This window comes from Haplochromis burtoni, unplaced genomic scaffold (assembly GCF_018398535.1).
Source record: "Haplochromis burtoni strain Fernald_Lab_line unplaced genomic scaffold, NCSU_Asbu1 Contig_160, whole genome shotgun sequence".
Classification (NCBI taxonomy): domain Eukaryota; kingdom Metazoa; phylum Chordata; class Actinopteri; order Cichliformes; family Cichlidae; genus Haplochromis; species Haplochromis burtoni.
In genome coordinates, this window is record NW_024582521.1 from 1,383,422 (window position 1) to 1,406,073 (window position 22,652).

Consider the following 22,652-nt stretch of genomic DNA (forward strand, 5'->3'; position numbering starts at 1 on the left):
CATTTTATTGTAAAGAAAAAAGCACGTAAAGTGGGTTTCACCTTCATGTCTGCCACTAACAAACTTGACAAAGAAGAAGAGATGAAGATCTCATGTGATGGATAAATATAAAGAGAAATGAGGAAAGAAGATAGAGAATAAATGAGCACAAGTGTAAGGTAAATTCATTTTAAGCTTCTTTGCGCCTCTGTCCACTTCAAGAGAAATATTTGGCTTTACTCCACTACAAAGCTTAAGATATTGGTTTAATACACATCAATAAACAGTATATAATGCATTAATACAGTATATTATGGCTCAAATGATCGCACCTTAACAATCTGTAATCTTAAAGTGCTTTGTAGACCTTTGAGGTAAGTACCATAACTACTAAACACTTTGGGTACAGTACTGTTGTACTTGGATAAGTTTTTCCTATGAGATTACTAACATTTAAAATGTGGTTTAGATGTTTTTTTTTCCAAAGTGATGAGTAGTAGATTTTCATTCAAATTATTAAAAAGCTTTCAGTAACTGAAAGACACACTCCTACTCTTGTGTCCCGGTCACTTAGCCTGCATAGTCAAAGCCTTGACTAATGCCAGAGGGCTTTCCTCTTTGAATATCAGTGTGACCTACAGCCACTGAGGAGGCCCAGCTGCAGTCATTTCTCCCAAGCTTAAATCCAGTTATGCAATCCTTTTCTTTTCCAGACCACACACATTCACATGCACTCCCACAAGGTGTAACTGCCCACCTAAGGGCCAGTCTCACAAACCACAGGAGTAACCCAGCATTTTGAAATATTTGCCCGTTACTCTGATTTAGCCTTTTTCCCCTGCCCAGAATCAAGTCTGACTCTTGAAGGATGTTATGGAACAAGCAAGAATATAGGCATAAAGCGAGAGAGAGAGAGTGAGAGTTGGGCAGAGCAACGTGTGTTGCCAATGACCTCAGAATAGCTGAGTATTAATAGCCACGGGGACAGCAGCCATCCCAGTGCTATTTCTGGTTATGGCATCACACTGTGTGTGTGAGATGAATGTGAAACTGTAAAAGTGTGTGGCTTAACAATGTGTCTGCATGCGGCGATCATAAAAGCATATTGCAAGATGTCTCATGAGTTTAAAACTACACTGTCAGCAAAATGTAGCGTAAATAACTCATTCTTGTCTTTTTGGCTAACCACAATTGTCTGCTGCAGTTGTTACAGCACACAGCACACCAGTAATGGCCATTGCTGGGCAACACAGGAAAGACAACTTCATAGACACTTGATTCTTGAGATTTTAAGCCTGTGGAGGCCAAATTACTGGCTATTTCTTAGTACTCCACAATGTTAGCGTCATTTGTTATTGTAATTCACTGATGCCACACTTTTAGCTTTAGTTTCTCTGTTTACTCTTTGATATTCACATGCAGAATTCGCTGACATTTAGAGAAATGTATCTCCTTTATTATCTGTAAAACATTTTGTCTACCACTGACTGTAACTCTGCTGCTTTGTAGGCATTAATTAGCCCAGTTTAGTTGCGTAGAGTAACTAATGGTTGCTGGTGTCAGGGGAATGTTGCAATTGGTATCATTTTTAACTTGATGAAATGCAAAAACTCCATTAATATTTCAAGAATGGCTTTTTAAATTATTTCTTAGTGGACTGATTGTCTTTATACTGTCTTTATACTCACCTGCAGTCACTTTATGTACACCTGTTCCGCAGGTTGTGAACAAAATGATCTAATAAGCCATCATGTGACAGAAGCTCAGTGTGTTTAGGCATATAGGCATGATCAAGTGGAGTTCAAGCTGAACATCAGAATGAGGAAACAAGGTGATTTAAATGTCTTTGAATGTGGCATGATTGTTGGTGCCAGCTAATCTGAACATTTAAGAAAATGTTTTCCCCACATAAATGTCTCTAAGGTTTGCAAAGCATGGTCTGTAAAACAGGAAATATCCAGCCAGCGGCAGGTCTCTGAGTGAATGTCAGAGGTCAAAGGAGAGTGGCCAGACTGAGGCTGCATCTGAGGCTTCACACAGTGTCAGCAAAATTGCACAAAAGAAGTTTGGAAAAACATTTAGATCATGGGATGGATCAGAATCTGGTCTAAACATCATGAAAGCATGGATCCATCTGTCTTGGTCAAATGCTGGGTTGTTTGGTGTTTATCAGTCTCATCAGTCACTGTTTAAACGTAGCTGTTTCTGCTCCCAGCCTCCACCAGATTATCAGCCTCCTCATCAGGTTGTTTTGCAACACCTTTGTTAACTTACCCTCTCAGTGTGTTAGTGCTCTTTCGCCACCTTTCCAGTTCCTCCTGGCTACATATGTATGCATAATTTTCTCAGGGATTAATAAAAGTCTGATTCTGGCTAAATAAGTGGTTTTCTCATGTGCAGAACGAAACTGTTTCCTTTCTGCTGGTCAACTTCTACTGTAAAGCTGTTTTGGAGCTCTTACCTCATTTCACCACATGCCTGCTCTCTTCTATCAATGTCCACCTCTCCTGGAAAAGAACCAATGGGCCAACTCCCCAGGGTCCCCTCAGCGGTACCCCTCAGTTACAGATTCCCTCTGAGTGGTCAATAATCTTTTGGGTCCCCTTATAACTATTGGTCTGACCAGCCCTTGGTACTATCCTGCCTCACATCAATGGTTCAGGGTGCTTTTGATAACTTAGTGGTGTGGGGGATAGTTCCTTGGCACACTTTGGCATCCTTAGTACCAACTGAGCACAATTTAAACACCACACCCTTCCTGACTATTGTTGCTGACAATGCCATGCCCCTTTATGACCATGGTGTATCCATCTTCTGATGACTATTTCCAGCTGGACAATGCTCCATGTCACAAAACTCAAGTCATCTCAAACTGATTTGTATAGCATGACAAAGAGTTCACTGTGCTCAGAGTCCCTCCACTGTCACCAGATCTAAATCCAATAAAGTACTGTTAGGATGTGGGATGTGGTGGCACAAATCTGCAGCATCTGCATGATGATGTCATGGTAATATGTACCAAAATCTCTCAGGAATGTGTCTTTAAAGCAGTTGTGATTGAGCGGGCACTGAGTGTACTTTGTTTACCATAAAGAACCAACATAATTTGGCAAAAATTTGGCAAACCGTCTTCTGTAATTCAAACTCTTATATACAGAAGTTCTGTGGGTGTTGTTTATGCTGTCAGAAGAAACAGGAAAGACTAGGGTGAGATAAACAGACTGAACTCGATATGCTAAATGAACAGTGGTATCACGAGGAAGGGTGTTGTTATCAGTACGTTAAACACAACAAGTTATAGTTATAGTTTTTTCAAGTACTTATATGAAGTCTTGATTAAGTACAGGGTACATAAATATGCATCTCAGTTTGATCCTTAAGCCTCCAAAGGCATCTGTGGTTACATTTTAACCAATCAAAAGCCTTTATCAGAGACCTGATGGAGCACATTCACATGCGGCATTGACAGGCACACATCAAACACGTGTACACATGGAGGGAGTTAGGCTCTCACTCTTTTTCTCTGTCTTTCTCTCTCTGCCACAAACACACACACTCAGGGGACTGGAACCCCATAATTACCGAGCAGCAGAGCCCACTAACCACTGGCTGGCCCCGGACTGATCATGTGATGGTGCGATCACTGGGGCCCAGCACGGAGAAACATTTTCCCAGGGTCAGTTTTACAGTTTCCCTCCTGGTCATTGAGGTTGTGAAGGGGTTATTAAGCTGATCCATAGACTGCACTTAAGAGAAATATCATTCCAGAGCTGTGCAGTAATACAGAATGTGGCATGTGTCTCTTCATGGCTTCTCCAGGAGCACAACTTTATTTTTGTTTTATTTCCCCTGTCTACACAGATCTTTGATTGTACAGCACTTGTCTGGACACAAAATTGCTGTGTTGGCTGATGAAATTATAATCTTGTTCTTTATGTCTGTTTTCTCTTTTTTTTATCCTGAAGAGGAAGACAAAAAAAGAGAACTGCCAGCTGCTCCCCACAGTAATGAGAGTAGATGAAACAAGTTTTATGTATTGAGCATTATTAACTGATTTGGACTTCTGATGGTGATTATGCTGCTGTTTAAACTAATTACCTAGTATATTCCCAAGCAGGTAACTTTTGTTATCAGAATATTTTTTGCATCATCAATACCTGACATTTTCTAGTTGATGAATTTTACTAGAATGCCAGCCAAAGGGGTCTTACTGTACATGAAGTGGCTCAGGGACTGACAGAAAGGTTTAAGAAATCTGTTTTAATTCAAGGTGATACAGCAATGGTCAGAAATATTAATTTTAATGAATCATTACAGAGAGAGATGTGACAGCCAGGAAGAGCAGTGTTGGCAGAGCAGAGCTTTGCTGTTGCTGCCCATTGTTGAGGTAGTACTCAGCAACCTTCTTGTTGGGGTTTGTGCCGGTGAACCAGAGCTGCATGCATTTCCCAGAGGTTTTGGTGTATGTGGTATAGATGTAAGAGTTGGACCAGATTTCTTCACACATGGATTTGGGTGTGGGAAAAACATCAGTCCACTTACTGCACTTGCTACCTTCAGGACATTTGTTGATACCTGTGACAGAATTGAATGCATTTGATAAATTTTAATAGTGTTGTTTCTGCATAGATGTAAATGTAAAAGCAACAACAACAAAAAATCTCTGTGTGAAAATGTTTTTGCAAAACTGGGAATATGCTTGCTGTGGTTTATAAGAGAAATGCAAGCGCAAACATGCATGCCTGCTTTGCTTTTCCAAGTGTGGGCCCCACCTGAGCTCCAGTCCCATCCCTTGTGCCAGTTAGTTTTGCAGGTGAAATCATTCTTGCAGTCTTCCCACCAGGTTTCACAGTCCTCCTTACATAAAGGCACATCTAAGATGCGCTCCTTACGCCAGCTCTGATCCACCTACACAAATGCACACCATTGGCTGATTAGTATAATCAGTGATGAACTAAATAAGCCCCTTTCCGTCATAGTTCTAACTACTGCGTGTGTGTGTATATATATATATATATATATATTCTGTTTGAACAACAGACCATTTCTGTCCTTTCAACTTCCTGTGCTGCCATCTAGTGACAAAAATATAGACAAACATTAGACACTCAAATGCACACGTGGATGAGAATACTCACTGGTTGTATCCAGGGTCCCAAGTGTGGTGAGCACTCATAAAAACAAGTGTCCTGGATGAAATGTTTTTTGCACTCCTTGCTCATAGTACCACAGTGATTCCAGTTGAAGTTGTAGAGATAGGAGGCATCGTCATGGGCTTCTGCAGAGGTGTTGGCTGTGCAGCATGCATTATCTCGCCATGGAGAGCACTGGAAAAAGGAAACCAGAATCACTTTATGGATTTAGAACTAAAAAAATGTTTTTTCCACCAAGCTCCTTGGGGTTTAAATCAAGACAAGAAGGGAAACGTTAGCGACAGTGCTATGTTTGCAATTATCACCTGCTGGTACAGTTGTCCCTCAGGGCCAGGCTCTGTTTTGTGATGTTTTGCATCCATACACATGTTCAGTTTGTCCAGAGACATGGCTCCACCAGAGAGGGCAAGCAGCAAGGCCAGGACGGACCACATGACTGTAGGGGAGGGAAGCATCAACAGCAGGTTGTGGGAAAAATCTTAATACTGCTTATAAAGAGGCCAATAATGGGAAGAAGGAAATAGTATGGGATAGCAGCCAACTCCCTGTGACCTCTAACCCGAGTCTGACGAACAGCATTTTACTGACCTTAGTTAATTTTCTACCATCAGCAGGCAGGTGTCTGGATTGTTTGGTCATAGGTACTAATTTAATATTTTAACAGTATTTACAGTATTTAACAGCCCTGGTGTAGATCTCTTTCAGTAACAGACCTAGTGACAAAGTTTAGAGTTTATGGTAATCCGGACAGTCCTTGTTTTTGCTTTTTTTGTAAGAAGACAACCTGAATTCTCTAAAGCTATAGAACTCCAAACTGGACAAAAAAATTACAAGGAAGAACAGCTAAGCAAAGCTGATTGATGTGGTGATGACTTAATAAGGGCTGGGTATCCATTTCAAGTCCCGATTCGATTAGATCCCCGATTCCATTCAATTCGATTCAATTTTGACTCAGACAGTGAGAAATATCATAATTGTCATCATTTATCAGTACATATCCATATTTTTATATCTATGTATAAAAACAAAGCTGAAACTTGTGAGACTTTACCAGAGGTGTAAGCATCACAGGAGATGCCTCTGTGTAAGTGGGGATAAAACTTGGAAAAACATGAAGGAGATTTTCTTGGCCTGGCTTTTTATAGCAGATAACCTTTAAAAATATTCTGCAGTAGGCAAAAGAGAAGAAAACCATGAATCAGCAGATGAACATTAAACTTCTTAAAATTATGCCGAATTGCAAAACGCTCTCTAATAAAACCTCTGTAACTTTGCTTTGCTTTGTTCAGCATCAGGTAAATTTCTTTATTGAACAGCAGAAATTAGGTTTTCTTGTCGGTGGTCATTTAAAAAAAAAAACCCCCCAAAAAACCAAAAACCAAAACAAACAAAAAGCGGCTGACAGCACTGAACACAACGGTAGACTGGTGCATAATAAGCAAGCGAATAATGCAGAAAACAGAGATATTTCATGGTCTCTTGAGTACACTGAGAAAGAGCTGTGCAGGAAGTTTGATTTTATCGTGGTGGAAGCAAAAGAGCAAAAGTAAGAGGGAATTCATGACGATGTTTATCAAACGTGAAGCATAGTTTTGATCTTCTTTTGCAGCTGGTTCAGTGAATTGTGGCCAGAGAGTAATGAAACCTCCAGCTTCATAATCTTTCAGATGTCGGTTTTCAGCACCGACGGCACACACTTGAACACGATCCACGCTTTGTGTTCACTTCTTTTTGTGGAATCCGTTTACCTGCACTTTGTGAACTTTTTATCCAGAAAGGTGCTATATAAATAAAATTTTACTTACTTTCTTTTACTTACTCTGTCCCACGTGTGATTTTTCTCTCTGCTAATCTGACTTTTGGGTTCTTTTAAATACTAAATATAAGACATGAGAAAGCTTTACCCACAATACCGCAACAAATAAAGTGTGGCTCCTGAATGCAGCATAAATGGAAAAGGACACAATGTAAGCTATAAAGTGAACTCTGTCAGAGAGCAAATGTGTCTCTACACCTTTTTGCGTTTAAAAGACAAACATTAAAAAACATGAAAGATAAACTCGTCAATGATTTTGTAAAGCTCTAATCATCATATATAGATAAAGTAATCCATATGCATGTAAATAGAAGTAGCTGTGTATTATCGTATAGTTTAGAAACACAAAGTAGATGCAGCTGTGGTGAAAATTCATTTAGAGACAAAGTAATAATGAACAAATTCCCTTTACCTTTGGATTTGGTGATGACTCCTTCTTGAAGGGATGATCCTACAAAGCTGTATCTGCAGATGCCCTTTAACACACTTCTCAAGACCAAACAAGAATTTCCAAACACAGATTTGTGCCCGACTGCGTGTTTGTGTGTGTGCACGCGTCTGACTGTGTGGGTAGAGTGTGAGCGAATGAATGTGAAAACTTGCTGTGCTTTTGACTAATTAGTTTTCAAAGTCCAAAGTCCATATGAAGTGTGCATGTGCATGTGGACCACCATGTAAGACATTCCTCTCCACTGCCATCATAAACACCAAGGGCGGGACTATCTCATAGAAGAGTGATATTGCATCTGGTCAGATAACTGTAGAACCAGTGCCAGGCTATCTATAAGCTACTTTAACACTCTTGATGTCAGATTTTTCTTTAATTTGTTACCAGTCAGCAGTTCCTGTGAGCATGTGATTTTCCAGTTTTATAACATCTGGCCATGAAGAATATCAGTCTTATCTCAAGGTTTAACCTGCTCACCACCACCCTCTCTTACAGACATACAGACGCACGCACGCACGCACGCACGCACGCACACACACACACACACACACACACACACACACACAAGCTGTTGTGACAGGGCAGCGTGACCTGGGATGACAATAAGAAGATCAAAAGGATTGTGAGTAAGTACTTTTTGTGCTCTCACCATGACAAAGATAAAAGAAACTTTACATACGCACTCAAGAGAGTAATTTCTTTGCATGTGCATGAATGTGCTTATACTTGAGGTTAACGCTCTGAACCTACTGATAAGAATGTTCAACTTCAGCAGCATTTACAGAAACCAGCCGTGAACTACGACAATAAATTCTGTTATCTCAGCAGCTTCCTATAGTTTGAAAGAGTGTTTGTGTTATGGGTTGCTTAAAGCTGATATACACTAATCACATAATACACAATACTACTGCTACTACTACTAATAATAATAATATATGGCAGATGCTACTCTTCCAGACAGATACAGTACTGTGCAAAAGTCTTTACTCACCTCTCATTTTACTCACTACTTTTTTTCAGTCACTTTGTTACCAGCAACATGCTACAAAAATGCATTATTTATTCCCATTTATTCAGTCGAATCTATTTGACTGGGACAAAGTAATATTTTTGCACAAGGAAGATAATTCATCTTTGAGCTATTCGCTGAAAACGTGGCATATCTCAGCTTGGTGTGCAAAAAGTCTGAGACAGGACTTGAGAGATGGTTCAATTGATCCATCTACTGTTCATCAAAGCTTCATCAGAAATGGTCTTAGTGGTGGCTGTCGAGAAACCATTCTTAAAGAAAAGCAACAGGGAGAAAAGACAAATTGCACAAGCACCGGACTGAAAACCAGTGGAAACAGGTCTGATGGAGTGATGAATTCAAATTTGAAATTTTTAGTTTAAATCACCATTTGTACACAAGACTGCTAGAGAAGGTGCTCGGTGCTCCTCCCACTAAGTGGTGCAGAGGGTGGTACTCCATGATGGATTACAGCTTGTTCAGTGACCTTCTCTCCACCGCAGCTTCAAATGTGTCCAGTTTGCAGGCATTCAAAGAGCAAATCTTTCTAATCTGTTCTTTTCTAATCTAGTTTGCTGGTGTCACCAACAGTTACTATTGGAGGGCACTGGGTGTGACCAGTTCCTGAGTGACTGAAAGTCTCCATCATTTTACTGTATAGGCTGAGGGATCTCTTTATCCTCTTTTTATATGCAGCTTCTGTGTTGGTCTTCCAGTTTAACCTGTTGTTGATGATGATGATGACATCCCAGTTCTCCTTCAGCTTGTCAACACCATGTCATAAAATTAAATAAAATAAAGACAAATAACATGTTTTATTGCATATACCGATCATTAAAATAAAAAGAATGGTAAATGGCCTGTATTTGTATTGCGCTTTTCTAGTCCCTAAGGACCCCAAAGCGCTTTACACAACCTGTCATCCACCCATTCACACACATTAATATCGCCGTGACACGTTTTAGTTAAAGCTCATTAGTGTTTCTACTTTATTTAGAACCTCTCGTGCCACAGACGTGGCTCATGCTCCGAAAAGGGAACCTTTATGGAGAGCCGCTGGAGAAAGGAGGACTCTTTATGGGTGAACACCAGCAGTTTCCGGTAAAATTTGTTTTGAATTTTTGTCGAGCCACTGACAGGGACTCAGACTGTGGATTTCGGGTAAGGTTAAGCACGAAGTAATTTTATTGTTTGATTATATCACATCATTTTCAATCCACAATATCAGGGGAGTGTTAGATTTTAGAGTCTGTGAGTCTTAAACTGGAGGACTTTTAAATCGACCGTTAATGACGTATTAGCTGTTCCTCTGTCGTTTGTTGTCTTAACGCAAACTCCGGCTTCTGTTTTATGGAATTCATTTCTGTGGTGTGACAGAAATGTCCACGCTGTTTCCGTCGTTGCTGCCCCGGATAACGGAGTCTCTGTGGTTTAATCTGGACCGACCGTGTGTGGATGAGACCGAGCTGCACCAGCAAGAGCAGCAGCACCAGACCTGGGTAAAGGCTCCCCAGAGCAATTATAGACTTGTATTTTCCATCTTTATGCTATTTTGTTGCTTCCATTTAACTTACGATGAGTTTATATACCCTGCGCGTGTTAGTTTATAAGTTATTAGTTTGAGTATTTGCGAAAGGCTAAAAGTCATATAGAAGTCCTGTAGTCTGCTATAATTACTGGTGGCTCTATTATTTTTCCTTTATCAGAATCAAAATAATAAATAAACTTATAAATACATCTTAATCCCAGGAGGAAATCGTTCTAACTTGAACTATAAATGTGAAAAACAGAAAGTGTAAACACTATATATAAAAAAAGACTAAAACTAAGGCATTCAAAGTGCAATGTTTAGTCAAAATTAAATGTTACAAAGTTAAAACAATACTATACACAGTACGGTGTGAAAGATTGTTCAGTACTTAGCATAACTTGGACAGTATTGTCCTTTCTGAAACCTCAGATCAGTCAAGCTCCACAGCTGCAACATCTCTGGCCATGCATGATCCGTCTATTGATCGTATTATGAGACTTCATACACTTTAATATGTGCAAACTGTCTCTACCGTAGCTGCAGAGCATTGCTGAGAAAGACAACAATCTGATGCCCATTGGAAAACCAATTTTTGAGGTAACGGAAAAATTTTTTTAAACACAAAATAGACACAGTGTGAAACAGACTGTTACATACTTTGTTCCCCTCCATTCATACTGTCTGCATTTACTGGGTGCAGGCAGGCTACGAAGAGGAGGAAGAAGAAGATGACGAAGATGAAGAAGACAGCGAGGAAGACTCAGAAGATGAAGAGGACATGCAGGACATGGATGAGATGAACGACTACAACGAGTCACCTGATGATGGCGAGATAAATGAGGTGCTTTTCTTTATGATTTGAATAATTTTTCTTCCAGGCGACAGTATCACAAACCCTAACGGTCATGAGGTGTTTTAATGTTAAGACTTGGTAAAAATACATGTATCTAAATTTAATTCAGTTTCTTTCCATTACCAAAACTGCCTCTAATCTAGCTCTGTTTCTTTCTGTCAGGTGGATATGGAAGGACCAGACCAAGACCAAGACCAGTGGATGATTTAAGACAATACTGGTTTTCATCAGGCTGGCCCTGGGTTTCCACTCCATGCTTAAAATACAACTGCTGCTCTTCAGTCTCTGACATGTTTTTATGTGTGAAATTAGTGAAAGAACAATGCTGAAGAATCACCATAAGATACTTTGAGAAATCAGTGCATTTTTTCTAACTTCAATTTAATTACAATTGACAGTGTGTGACTGTGGAAAATACTTTAAACCAATCAAAGTGGCTCCAATTGTGTGGTGCTCTTAAGTAGTGTTGTTTTTGTATCAAGTCGGGAAAACCTTCACGCAGTGGTAGCAGCAGGCCCACTGATCCGTTACGTGAACCTTGAACTTTTGCTATCTACAGTTATGCAGAGCAGCGTCTGCAACCAGCAGACTAAGCATGACCATAACGTCAAGTCAGCAAAATAACTTATTGACCTATGCAAGAGTCATCCAGTTGCTTCACCATATAGTCCTGTTCTGTTTCCCAGCAGTGTTTTGTATGTTACAGAAATGCCTTCAGCAGAGCATTCATAAAACCCCAGGACATGTATTCTGATCAGACACTTTTTATATTTTGAACTATGTCAGAAGCAAAAGCTGCTAACAGATATTTAAATATGAGACACGGAGTTCTGTCATGGTTATGTTGTAGAATATTTAACCATGGCATTCTCTACTTCTGCTGAAGTTGTAAATTATTTTAACTGAACCATGTTTCTGTTTTTGTGTATTTGAATTTATTAATAAAATCTAACAAGATGTGACGCGTCACTTGTAGTTCAATAAAAAGTTTGGTGAATTTTGGTGGTGGGATGGCCAAGGTTTATATAATTAGACTTTAACTGCAGGGAAGAGTTTAAGAATTAATGCTTGCAGTTCAACTGAGGGAAGACAGGTGATTAATATTAACATGTACTTTAATAAAAATTTTATTTTAATTTAGGTTTAATTTGCATTTAGATTAAATTTTGTGAGTCTCAAATTTGGGAGTAAGAAAAAAGAAGCCTTAAAAAAGTTGTTTGAGTCTTTTAAACAAAAGAAAAGACATGAGATGCTGAGAAGTCACAACAAAGTCCCAGTAGAATAAAAGGTGATTGGAGCATATGAGATACCTAAACTGGGGATTGTTTATATTTCTCTATATAGAAAGTGTCAGCCTTTTGTTTTAAGATTTAATTTAGCTTTGTTTTGTTTTTGTGGGTAAATGTTGCAGTAAATTATCTCTTGTGAAATCGGTGGGGCACTTGGTCAAACGGGATCTGCAGTAAACCTTGAAGCTCCTTCTTTACCCAGTATGCACTAGTGAGTTATTTTGCAAGGTATTTCTTCACAGGTTGAGCTGTATTGTTACACAGACTAGAAATTGAAACGATACCCCTTTAGATGAAGTAAGAATTTGGACATTTCTGTTTCTGAAGTGTGTGTTTGAGTAACAATATGAAATCCTGCCATGATGTCATGATCTACTTGATTCCCTGGTACACCAGCTCAGCCATCCCATCCCTGATGCCCTTGCTATACTCTAGCGTGGCCCGGTGGATCTTCCATTCATACAGGCCACTCTTGCGAATATATCTAAGGAACTTTGGAGCACCAGGAAACAGCACGTTGTCTGCCAGGATAATAGATCCTTTTCCCAGTAGACCAGAGCCCTCGAGCATCTGTAACACACAGGGACAGCGAGTGAGGCAGCTGGGTGGGTAACAGTAGGAAAGCGCAAACCTTTAAGTCAAATATATAATATAATATAATATGATATAATATGATATAATATAATGTAATATAATATAATATAATATAATATACATATTATATTAATTATATTATATTATATATATATATATATTATATTATATTATATTATATTATATTATATTATATAATATATACAAATATCCTGTCTAGTAATTTATTCTCATTACTTGCAGGTCAGGGAGGTAACATTTCTTCCAGTGGTCCATGAAGACAAAATCCAGTCTTTCTAAATTGTAGTCAGAGCGCAGCTGAGGGATCACTTCATCAGATGGATTGACAATCAGCTCCACCTGAGGAAAGCACAGCATGATTATCAAAAGTATGAAACTCTCATTGTTTAGTAAATTTAGAGTAATAAAGCCCCAAATGTATCTGGTCTTTCAGACGGCCTGCGGCACATGAAGTGTACTGAACAAAGAACATTTTTCAAATTGTTTAGATGCTTCTCTAACTCACCGTGTCATCATCAAACCCTGCCAGGCGGATGACTTTCTCAGCGATAGCGGCATTTCTCTGGTCCATCTCGATGCTGTAGAGCCTGGCGCCCAGAGGCAGAGAACGGGCAATCCGCACAGTGCTGTATCCACAGTGGGCACCCAGCTCCAGCACTGTCAGAGGGCTGTGCTCCATCAGCAGCCGGTCCAGGATCTTTCCTAAAAATCAAGGAAACCATACACGCAAATACCCACCTAAAGGTGCTTTTTACTTTTTAAAACAAACAAACAAAGATTACGTTTGCTGTGTTCAAAATCTCTACCTTTTTTAGGTCCAATGTTGCTGATGAACTCCACTTTGCTGCACCAGACATCAAAGGTGTCCAGGATACTGTCAGGGTCTCCGGGGGTGGCATGAGTGAGGACGTACTGAAAGGCACGCTCCTCTCGGCTCAGACCAGTAACGCAGTCCTTCCATATCCTGATGAGGACTGCCCGATAGAACAGCACAAAGAAGTAACGGTACCTGATAATCAGCGTCAGCAGGAGTGGAAGGAAGGCCAGAGCAATAGCAGGAGACACCATCCTAGCATCTACAGACAGAAACACACATGCACAGGTCGGTTATTTGTCAGATATATTTTAACAAAGTGAGCCCTGTATTATTTATTACAAGAAGTATAAGTAAACACTGACTACAAGGGTTTTTGAAAGATGTTTTGATAGAATGGCTCTGGAAAACCTAAAAGAGGAGACCTTTGGGAACAAATAGTCTACACACACACACACACGTTTACAGCATGTCATTAAATTATGTCTGCTCTCTCCCATAGTTTGTGTCTCGTCTCTGTGTGCTCCTCTTTTCTCTCTCTTCTTTAACCTCACCCGCCACTCGGTCGCGGCTGATGGCTGCGCCTGCTTGGGTCAAATTCTGCTGGAAGTATCTATCTTCGGCCTGGTGTTTGCCATAGGGGATCATTAAATTGGTGTTTTTGTGAACTGGCAAGTCCTCTAATACCTGAAGTATACTTGTTGCTCTCTTTCTGATTCCCACAGAATTTATGCACCTGCAACACCTTATAAAAGCGTGTGTTCCTTTAAAATTTAGAAATTCCATGATTGGCACAAGGGAATTTATATTATTGCATTTTTTCTTAGCTCAGGTTCATTGAGGAAGGAAGGCAGTTGTCTTTTTTAAATAAACATCAACTGATGTCCTCATAAAAATAAAGAATCATAATTCAGGGGCAGTGGTATCACTCTCCAAACTACAAAACCACTTACTTATTCTGTTTATGCACTATGTGCTTAAACTATGATGTACTGGCACGTAAAACAACAACAGAAGGTAATACTGCACTGGATTAAGAAAAATTTCCCAAAGTGTGTCTCTGTTGTACATTTTTCAGTAACGTAGTCTGGTTTAGCTTTTAAATATGACCTAAGCTGTAAGTAAGGACAACAAGGACGCAGAAAAGCCACAATTTTCATTTAATCATTATTTCTTTACAGCAAAGAAATAAATGTACATACACAGGAAACTGTTAATAATTAAAACACTGTGATCTTTATTTGTAATCACAAAACACTTCTGAGCCGAATGAACTTCTAATACTCATGTATGCAAAATGACATCTGCACAGAAACAGGTGTAGCCGCCATAGCCTCGTGCTAAATGTGAAAGAAAGTGCTGTGCCGCTCTAGATGTTTCTACTGCCCCACATAAGTGTAGACTCCACAGACTTTCTGCATCACACTGAACAGAATCCATGTTACTCGGAAAGAAAAGACAAACTTACCTGTTTAATAAAAAGCAGAGTAGACTTTGAAAGGTGGCACTTGAGCTGAGGCAGGTGCAGAAACACAGAGAGAAGAGTGTGTGTGTTTAAGAGAAGCTCAGAGACACAAGGCTGTGAATAATTTATGTATCACGTGCATGACAGTATATATATATCCTATAAATATTCCCATTTAACAGAAAAAAACTACAACTGTTTAACATCAGGTTTTGCCATTTTTCATGTGACATGAAGAAACCAGTATATTTAAAAAAAATAAAATACAAATAAAATGAGCAACAGGAGAAACAAGGGCAGTGTGAAACTGACATTTGATATCTCAAGTTAACGTCAACAGGTGTGCGTCTCTGTGCGGAGTCCAATTTCTTTCTTTACTAAGTCATGATGGAAGGATCAAGAAAAACCTTATTGATGTATCAAGTAAAATACAAGATTAAAAAAATAAATTGAAGTAAACAGATAAATATATTGCTTGTGTGTGCATGGACATGTCACCACAGAGAGGGGAGATCGGTCTCCACCACAGCGATCATTACAAAAAGATTTCTTAATTCAGTGAATAATTTGATAAAGGAGACAAAATGTAACTCATTTATGTACAAAAAAATATATATATAAAAATAAAATGCAATGTTCCTGCCGGTATGATTTTGGGTGGTTCAGCAGTGTACACAAACACCAGCTCTCTTATCTTTGTTGATGAGGTGATGATCATTTGTAAAGTCTCTGGCTTCTCATTTTGGTAAAAATAATGCTCCGTTTTAATGGAGGAAACTCAGTGACAATAATAATGCAAGGATACATTTTGTAACAAGTCAAGATGATGCTGTGGTTTAATAAAAAAATGTTACTATTTTTTTAACGTAGCTATCTGAAACTGTCTGAACTATCAGCTGTTCACCAGTTAGCAGCTGGCTCCTTTGCTGGACTTTGTGTACATTACTGCAAAGCGCTGGTATTCACGCAGCACAATGAAAGCATCATCTGCAGGGCAGGAACAGATGTGGATGACTCGCTGTTTAAAGCTCTGCACACGGCTGCTTGAGGAGAGCTCGGATGAACTTCTTCAGCTCTTTGTCCCCTCTGCTCCACCTCACCAGTCGAGTCAGCACCAGTCTTCCCTCTTCAGCCTGAGCAAGGGAAAGGTACCATCCACCTTTCCCCACCTTTTTTCCTCTTTTTGTCAGTTTCTTATCCATCTGCACCTCCTCTTGACTTTTCTCCTCATTCTCGTCACTCTCTGCAGAGTCTAAACCAGGACAGTTACACGTGCCGCCTTCTTGGAGCCACAAAGCGCTGTGGGCCATGGCCCCTCCGACTCCTTCTGCTTTCTCAGCCCCTCCCCCCGCCCATCTCAGGATGCGACTGCGGGCCGTAGGCACCAGCTGAAGGTCACCCCCCACTGTCATCATGCTGCCCAGACGCATCTTAAATGCTACGACAGAGACACGGAGAACACTATTCAACAGGTGTCACTTCATGCATGTTGTAAATCACCCAGTCTCTGTGACTAGATAAGCTGTCCTGTTTTTGCAAGAGAAATTGCATGCTACAAAAGAAAAGGATGCATTTGGAGCCCACGTTATCTATAACACTTTGTTCTCACCATATGGACTGTGGCAGAAGTTTTCCTGGATGTCAATCTCTCCTTCTGCAGCCAGACTGCAGGCTTCACAAATAACACTCCCTGGGGGGATGGAAAACGACAATGGTTAAATGATTGCAGCAGTCTGCAGTGGGGATATAAAAATAATCACCTTGGTGGAACTTTTCTCTTTTGTTTTCTTTCGTCCATTAAACCCCAGCATCAAAGCAGGCCAAACACCTTAAGGCTTCAGTAAGAACCTTAAGTAAAAGTGGATTAAAATTTGCCTATTTGCACTACTCTGCCTGGTTTACACCCAATGTCATTTACCCATTATATTGTATATTGTATAGCTTTCTTGTTATATGTAAAATTGTATTGTATTTATTTATTTAAATTTTTACTTTTTAATTATTTTACCTGCATTTTTTAATCACTCTTATATTTAAATGTTCATTTGCTTTTTTATCTAGGGATTGAGAGTAACGTAGTTTCTATTCTCTGTATGTCCTGTACATGTGGCAGAATTGACAATAAAGTTGACTTGACTTGACTTGAAATACAACTTTACAGTCTAAAGTGTCTTGAGGTGGCTGTTGTGGTGATTTGTTGCTATATAAATAAATCTGAGTTGAAACTGAATTGAATTTTTTAAATGGATGCTGTGAAAGAGGCGTGATTGCAGTACTGTAAAAATTACATTCAGGGATGAATAAAGAGTAATACTAAAACTTAAGTAAAAGTGCCAGTATATTAATGTTTTTAAAAAATCTGTTCTAAGTAAACGTGCTGCATTTAAAGACAAAAATAAAGAAGTAATATGAGAAAAATGCAATAAAGCAGAAAAATGGCTTCAGGAAATGTAAACTACATTTATAAAAATGAAGTAAAACTACAGCACTCCAAGTGCAATGTTATTAATTAAAATGAAATATCCCAAAGTTAAAACAATGCCATGTACAGTACAGAGAGTATATTATAAGTGAAGTGTAATTAGTACAGTTTACATATGACTGGAGTATTATTGATGCAGCAAAGTGGAAGCACAACCTTTCAAAATGGGTGACATCACAATACAATCATGTAGTTTTCTTAAAAATTACTATTTTTATTGTTATTATTGGACAATTGTACTTGTCGGAGGCTTTAACAGTTACTCCATTAAAGTTAAATGTGTCAATTAAATTTCAGTTCAATTACATTTATATAGGAGCAAATCAGAAAAATAGTGCTTCGCAGTGCTTTATATTGTAAGGTAAAGACCCTACAATAACAGAGAGAAAACCCCAAAGATCAGACAGCGTCCTCTGAGCAAGTATTTGATGAGAGTGGGAAGAAAACCCCCCCAGAATAAAACACCTTTTAACAGGAGGAGACCTCTGGCACAACCAGGCTCAGGGAGGGGCCCTGACTGGTTGGGGGTGAGGAGAGGAAGACAGGACAAAAGAGAAGAGAGCCAGAGATTAATCATAACTAATGATTAAATGCAGAGAGGTGTAAACTATGTGTAAAAGCATAGTGAGTTAAAGCCCCCCAGCAGTCTGGGTCTATTGCAGTCTGACTAATGGAGGATTCAGGGTCGCCTGATCCAGACCTAAGTATAAGCTTTAACAAAAAGGAAATTTTCAAGCCTAATCTTAAAAGTAGAAAAGATGTCTGTCTTCTGAATCCAAACTGGGCGATTGTTCCACAGAGAGGGGCCTGAAAGCTGAAAGGCTCTGCCTCCCATTCTGTCCTACGAGTACGCATGCAGTCTGAGAGAAAAGTGCCCTATTGGGTTGATACGCTACTATGAGGATTATGATTATGGGACAAACACTTGCATTTTAAAGACTTATTAAAATCTTACATGAAACACTAGAAGAGCTTGTGAACATTTACAATGAAAAAGAAAACATGAGAAAGTTCAGTGTTTATGAGAAGCTTTTCTGGAGTGAGTGAGCAACATTTCCTTAATGAATGCAGTGGAAATAAAAGAAAAGGATCTACTACAAGAAAAACACAGTCTAGCAAACCGCATCCTCAGAGCTGTACTTGAGTACTTGAGAACTTCCCCAAACAAAATTGTTTTGGTGGAGAATGACACAACTTTGTGCACTGACCTTTGGGCACCTCCTCGTGCTTCGCCTCCTCTGTTTCCCGCCCATCCTGCCCCTCGGATACGGGGATGCAGAGTTCGGTTTCGTGTGGGAACCGGGTGCAGTTAAACATATAAGGCCAGGGGAAGCCGAACGCGCTCATCACTGGCACGCAGCCATCCCGTACGGCCTCGCACAGGTTCCTACAGGGGCTGACCGGCCCGCTGACCTCTGGCAGACACACCGGAGCGAAGAGCGAGCATAGAAACTTCTTGGTGTCCCGGTGGCAGTGCTTGGAGATGAGTGGCAGCCAGGCTGCAGACTGCTGCTGGACCTCCCTCAGTGAATCATGGCCGAGCATGTTTGGAATCCACATGCTCCTGTAACCGATCCCGTGGCACAGAGACATAGTGCTCGGAATGGGTTTGCACACGGAGCGAAAAGTGGGCTTAAACCAGAGCGACGGTTCCGGAGGCGCGCTGTCAGAAGCGTGAGAAACTCCAAAGAGCGCAATGAAAGAGAGCAGAAAAAGAGGCATCGTTTTGTCTACAGTCTAAAGCGCTTCTGCTCTTCTGTCTGGACTTGACCGGCATGTAGGTGTAAACAGAGAGGTGTGGAGGAAACAGGGGGTTAATGAGAGGCCAGGCGCCTCCCAGTCACAATCCCACCCCATCAAACCGCTGCTGTCTGCCTCCACGGCAGTGTCAGTGGGGGCGTAGGGATTGTTTACTTAGTTTGGGTTGTCAGTAATGTTGAAAACATTTGTGTGCAGCGTCACAAGACAGAAAGAATAAACTTCTGCAATGCTATTTGAACTTATAAGAAATATTCACCAGCCTCCAAACGTCTGTGTATTGACAATAGATTAGATGAAACTTTATTAATCCCTCGGGTGGGTTCCTCCGGGAAATTCTAAATCCAATAGCACAGCACCAACAGAAGTTACAGAAAGTGAGCAGAAATATACCATATATACACATATATAAATACAGAGTATACAAAAGGGATGAATAGAATAAATAGGAATAAGAATACAAGGGAATTGCACATTTCAAGTATGTGAGTCTATTGCACTGTTGACTATTAACAAAAAGTATTGCACAGTGAAGAGGCACTACAGCTTAGTTGTTCCCCCTGCTTTGTCCTCCTGTTTCCCCTCCCTCTCCCCCCCCCAAAGAGGAGTTAAACAGTGTGTGTGGGACAAAGGAGTTTTTAAGTCTGTTAGTTCTTGACTTTGGGAGAAGCAACCTGTCACTGAACAGACTCCTCTGGTTGTTTATGACCGTGTGCAGAGGATGCCCAGCATTGTCCATAATGTCCAGAAGTTTCTTTAGTGTCCTTTTCTCTGCAACTGTCACCAGAGTGTCCAGCTTGATGCCGACCGCAGAGCCAGCCTTCCTGATCAGTTTTTCCAGCCTGGGTGAGTCCTTCTTTGCTGTGCTGCTCCCCCAGCACCTCACAGCATAGAAAAGTACTCCAGCAACCACCGACTGGTAAAACATCCTCAGGAGCTTCCTGCAGATGTTAAAAGCGCGAGGTACTTGTATGTGTTGACCACCTCCTCTCCCTCTATCTGAACTGGCACTGGACCTGCTCTGGACCTCTGGAAGTCCACAACCACTTCCTTGGTCTTTGAGGTGTTGAGTTGCAGGTGGTTTGTGTGACTAAATGTGACAAAGTTCCTCATCAGACTCCTGTACTCTTCCTGATCATCCCAGATACACAGTTTATAATTTAAACTGTTGCTTTTTATGCCATTCTGCTATGTGTTTTAATGTTTTTTAATTGCTCTTATTTGATACTTTACAAAATATAAAAAATTGGAAATGTATGTCTAAGTAACAAACAAACAAATAAAGTAACAGTGACAGTGCAGCAGTATGAAATTAATTGCTGGAAATAAAATGTAACTATCGTGCGTTTGGGAAGCTGAATGTGTTTGGTACCCTGTCATCGTACACAACCCGAGGACATATCAGCGAGCCTTTAATCTTTCCCAGCGAGTCTGCCACATGTACAATGACATGTCCTATCCTGCCCCATCATCTTACACTTTGCTACAGTAGCTTATTGTAAACGCAGGAGCAGTTCATACTTGCTTAAATATTTGTAGTTTGGTTTATCCTAATTTTCTATCTTACTTCAAAGCAAAAAGAAAGAAATACAGTGTTCAGACAAGTTAGAGTCACTCAATACAGAGCAGAGAATTAATGACAGAGGCACAGCACTTTGCTACTTCGCCTAAAGATTGTCATGGACATTAAAAAAGTACTCTTCAGGGCAATACAGAACAACAAAGTGGGATACTTGTAAGCTGATTCATCAGTAATGTAATACTCTATAATTAAATCCAACTTAACCTGCTTAGACCGAGGGAAGTCCCTTTATTGAACCCCACCTATACTGTGTCCTGTTGGTTCTATATGTTACGTAAACTTCCTAATTACTGTCCACATATACAGAACTGGGTAATAGTCTTCAGCCAACCCATATTTTTAATGCTCTGTTTCCAAAGAGCCAAACTTCTTTATGTTTATTTGTAGGCTTTTAGAACAAAAGTTCTTCAGTCTTCCTGAACATCTTCCAGAGTTTTTCTTTGTACATACAGTGGGGCAAAAAAGTATTTAGTCAGCCACCGATTGTGCAAGTTCCCCCACTTAAAATGGTGACAGAGGTCAGTAATTTGCACCAGAGGTACACTTCAACTGTGAGAGACAGAATGTGAAAAAAAAATCCATGAATTCACATGGTAGGATTTGTAAAGAATTTATTCGTAAATTAGGGTGGAAAATAAGTATTTGGTCACCTCAAACAAGGAAAATCTCTGGCTCTCACAGACCTGTAACGTCTTCTGTAAGAAGCTTTTCTGTCCCCCACTCGTTACCTGTATGAATGGCACCTGTTTGAACTCATCATCTGTATAAAAGACACCTGTCCACAGCCTCAAACAGTCAGACTCCAAACTCCGCCATGGCCAAGACCAAAGAGCTTTCGAAGGACACCAGGAAAAGTATTGTAGACCTGCACCAGACTGGGAAGAGTGAATCTACAATAGGCAAGCAGCTTGGTGTGAAAAAATCAACTGTGGGAGCAATCATCAGAAAATGGAAGACATACAAGACCACTGATAATCTCCCTCGATCTGGGGCTCCACGCAAGATCTCATCCCGTGGGGTCAAAATGATCATGAGAACGGTGAGCAAAGATCCCAGAACCACACGGGGGGACCTGGTGAATGACCTGCAGAGAGCTGGGACCAAAGTAACAAAGGTCACCATCAGTAACACACTACAACGGCAGGGAATCAAATCCCGCAGTGCCAGACGTGTTCCGCTGCTGAAGCCAGTGCATGTCCAGGCCCGTCTGAAGTTTGCCAGAGAGCACATGGATGATACAGCAGAGGATTGGGAGAATGTCATGTGGTCAGATGAAACCAAAGTAGAACTTTTTGGTATAAACTCAACTCGTCGTGTTTGGAGGAAGAAGAATACTGAGTTGCATCCCAAGAACACCATACCTACTGTGAAGCATGGGGGTGGAAACATCATGCTATGGGGCTGTTTTTCTGCCAAGGGGACAGGACGACTGATCCGTGTTAAGGACAGAATGAATGGGGCCATGTATCGTGAGATTTTGAGCCAAAACCTCCTTCCATCAGTGAGAACTTTGAAGATGAAACGAGGCTGGGTCTTCCAACATGACAATGATCCAAAACACACCGCCCGGGCAACAAAGGAGTGGCTCCGTAAGAAGCATTTGAAAGTCCTGGAGTGGCCTAGCCAGTCTCCAGACCTCAACCCCATAGAAAATCTGTGGCGGGAGTTGAAAGTCCGTGTTGCTCGGCGACAGCCCCAAAACATCACTGCTCTCGAGAAGATCTGCATGGAGGAATGGGCCAAAATACCAGCTACTGTGTGTGCAAACCTGGTAAAGACCTATAGTAAACGTTTGACCTCTGTTATTGCCAACAAAGGTTATGTTACAAAGTATTGAGTTGTATTTTTGTTATTGACC

At 40.4% G+C, this 22,652-nt stretch overlaps 3 protein-coding genes across 3 annotated transcripts; 1 reads left to right on the forward strand and 2 right to left on the reverse strand.

Moving 5' to 3' along the window:
- Positions 1-4,220: 4,220 nt before the first annotated feature.
- folr (folate receptor) lies at positions 4,221-7,597 on the reverse strand. The gene is made up of 5 exons (XM_005933121.3): positions 7,361-7,597; positions 5,438-5,568; positions 5,118-5,306; positions 4,752-4,887; positions 4,221-4,554 (listed from the first exon to the last, which is right to left on the reverse strand). The coding sequence occupies exons 2-5, from the start codon at positions 5,564-5,566 to the stop codon at positions 4,280-4,282; spliced, it is 729 nt and encodes a 242-aa protein (XP_005933183.1). The 5' UTR covers positions 5,567-5,568; positions 7,361-7,597; the 3' UTR covers positions 4,221-4,279.
- Positions 7,598-9,442: 1,845 nt separating this feature from the next.
- Positions 9,443-11,751, forward strand: anapc15 (anaphase promoting complex subunit 15). The gene is made up of 5 exons (XM_005933116.3): positions 9,443-9,566; positions 9,783-9,904; positions 10,474-10,533; positions 10,637-10,777; positions 10,952-11,751. The coding sequence occupies exons 2-5, from the start codon at positions 9,785-9,787 to the stop codon at positions 10,997-10,999; spliced, it is 369 nt and encodes a 122-aa protein (XP_005933178.1). The 5' UTR covers positions 9,443-9,566; positions 9,783-9,784; the 3' UTR covers positions 11,000-11,751.
- Positions 10,635-19,334, reverse strand: tomt (transmembrane O-methyltransferase). Its single transcript, XM_014337065.2, has 6 exons — positions 18,663-19,334; positions 16,582-16,662; positions 13,500-13,769; positions 13,199-13,395; positions 12,910-13,032; positions 10,635-12,648 (listed from the first exon to the last, which is right to left on the reverse strand). Exons 1-6 carry the CDS (start codon positions 19,174-19,176, stop codon positions 12,451-12,453), a joined length of 1,383 nt encoding a protein of 460 aa, XP_014192551.1. The 5' UTR covers positions 19,177-19,334; the 3' UTR covers positions 10,635-12,450.
- Positions 19,335-22,652: the final 3,318 nt, after the last annotated feature.

What these genes read in the sequence shown, in the direction of transcription:
- anapc15 (XM_005933116.3), top strand. Translation starts at nt 9,785, where the DNA reads ATGTCCACGCTGTTTCCGTCGTTGCTGCCCCGGATAACGGAGTCTCTG. An exon ending in AGCAGCAGCACCAGACCTGG is followed by an intron (nt 9,905 to 10,473) that starts GTAAAGGCTCCC and finishes TCTCTACCGTAG; the next exon opens with CTGCAGAGCATTGCTGAGAA. An exon ending in ATGATGGCGAGATAAATGAG is followed by an intron (nt 10,778 to 10,951) that starts GTGCTTTTCTTT and finishes TCTTTCTGTCAG; the next exon opens with GTGGATATGGAAGGACCAGA.
- tomt (XM_014337065.2), bottom strand. Translation starts at nt 19,176, where the DNA reads ATGCCTCTTTTTCTGCTCTCTTTCATTGCGCTCTTTGGAGTTTCTCAC. An exon ending in CTTCTGCCACAGTCCATATG is followed by an intron (nt 13,770 to 16,581) that starts GTGAGAACAAAG and finishes TTCTGTCTGTAG; the next exon opens with ATGCTAGGATGGTGTCTCCT. An exon ending in CAACATTGGACCTAAAAAAG is followed by an intron (nt 13,396 to 13,499) that starts GTAGAGATTTTG and finishes CTTGATTTTTAG; the next exon opens with GAAAGATCCTGGACCGGCTG.
- folr (XM_005933121.3), bottom strand. Translation starts at nt 5,566, where the DNA reads ATGTGGTCCGTCCTGGCCTTGCTGCTTGCCCTCTCTGGTGGAGCCATG. An exon ending in AGGGACAACTGTACCAGCAG is followed by an intron (nt 5,307 to 5,437) that starts GTGATAATTGCA and finishes TCCTTTTTCCAG; the next exon opens with TGCTCTCCATGGCGAGATAA. An exon ending in TGGGACCCTGGATACAACCA is followed by an intron (nt 4,888 to 5,117) that starts GTGAGTATTCTC and finishes GCATTTGTGTAG; the next exon opens with GTGGATCAGAGCTGGCGTAA.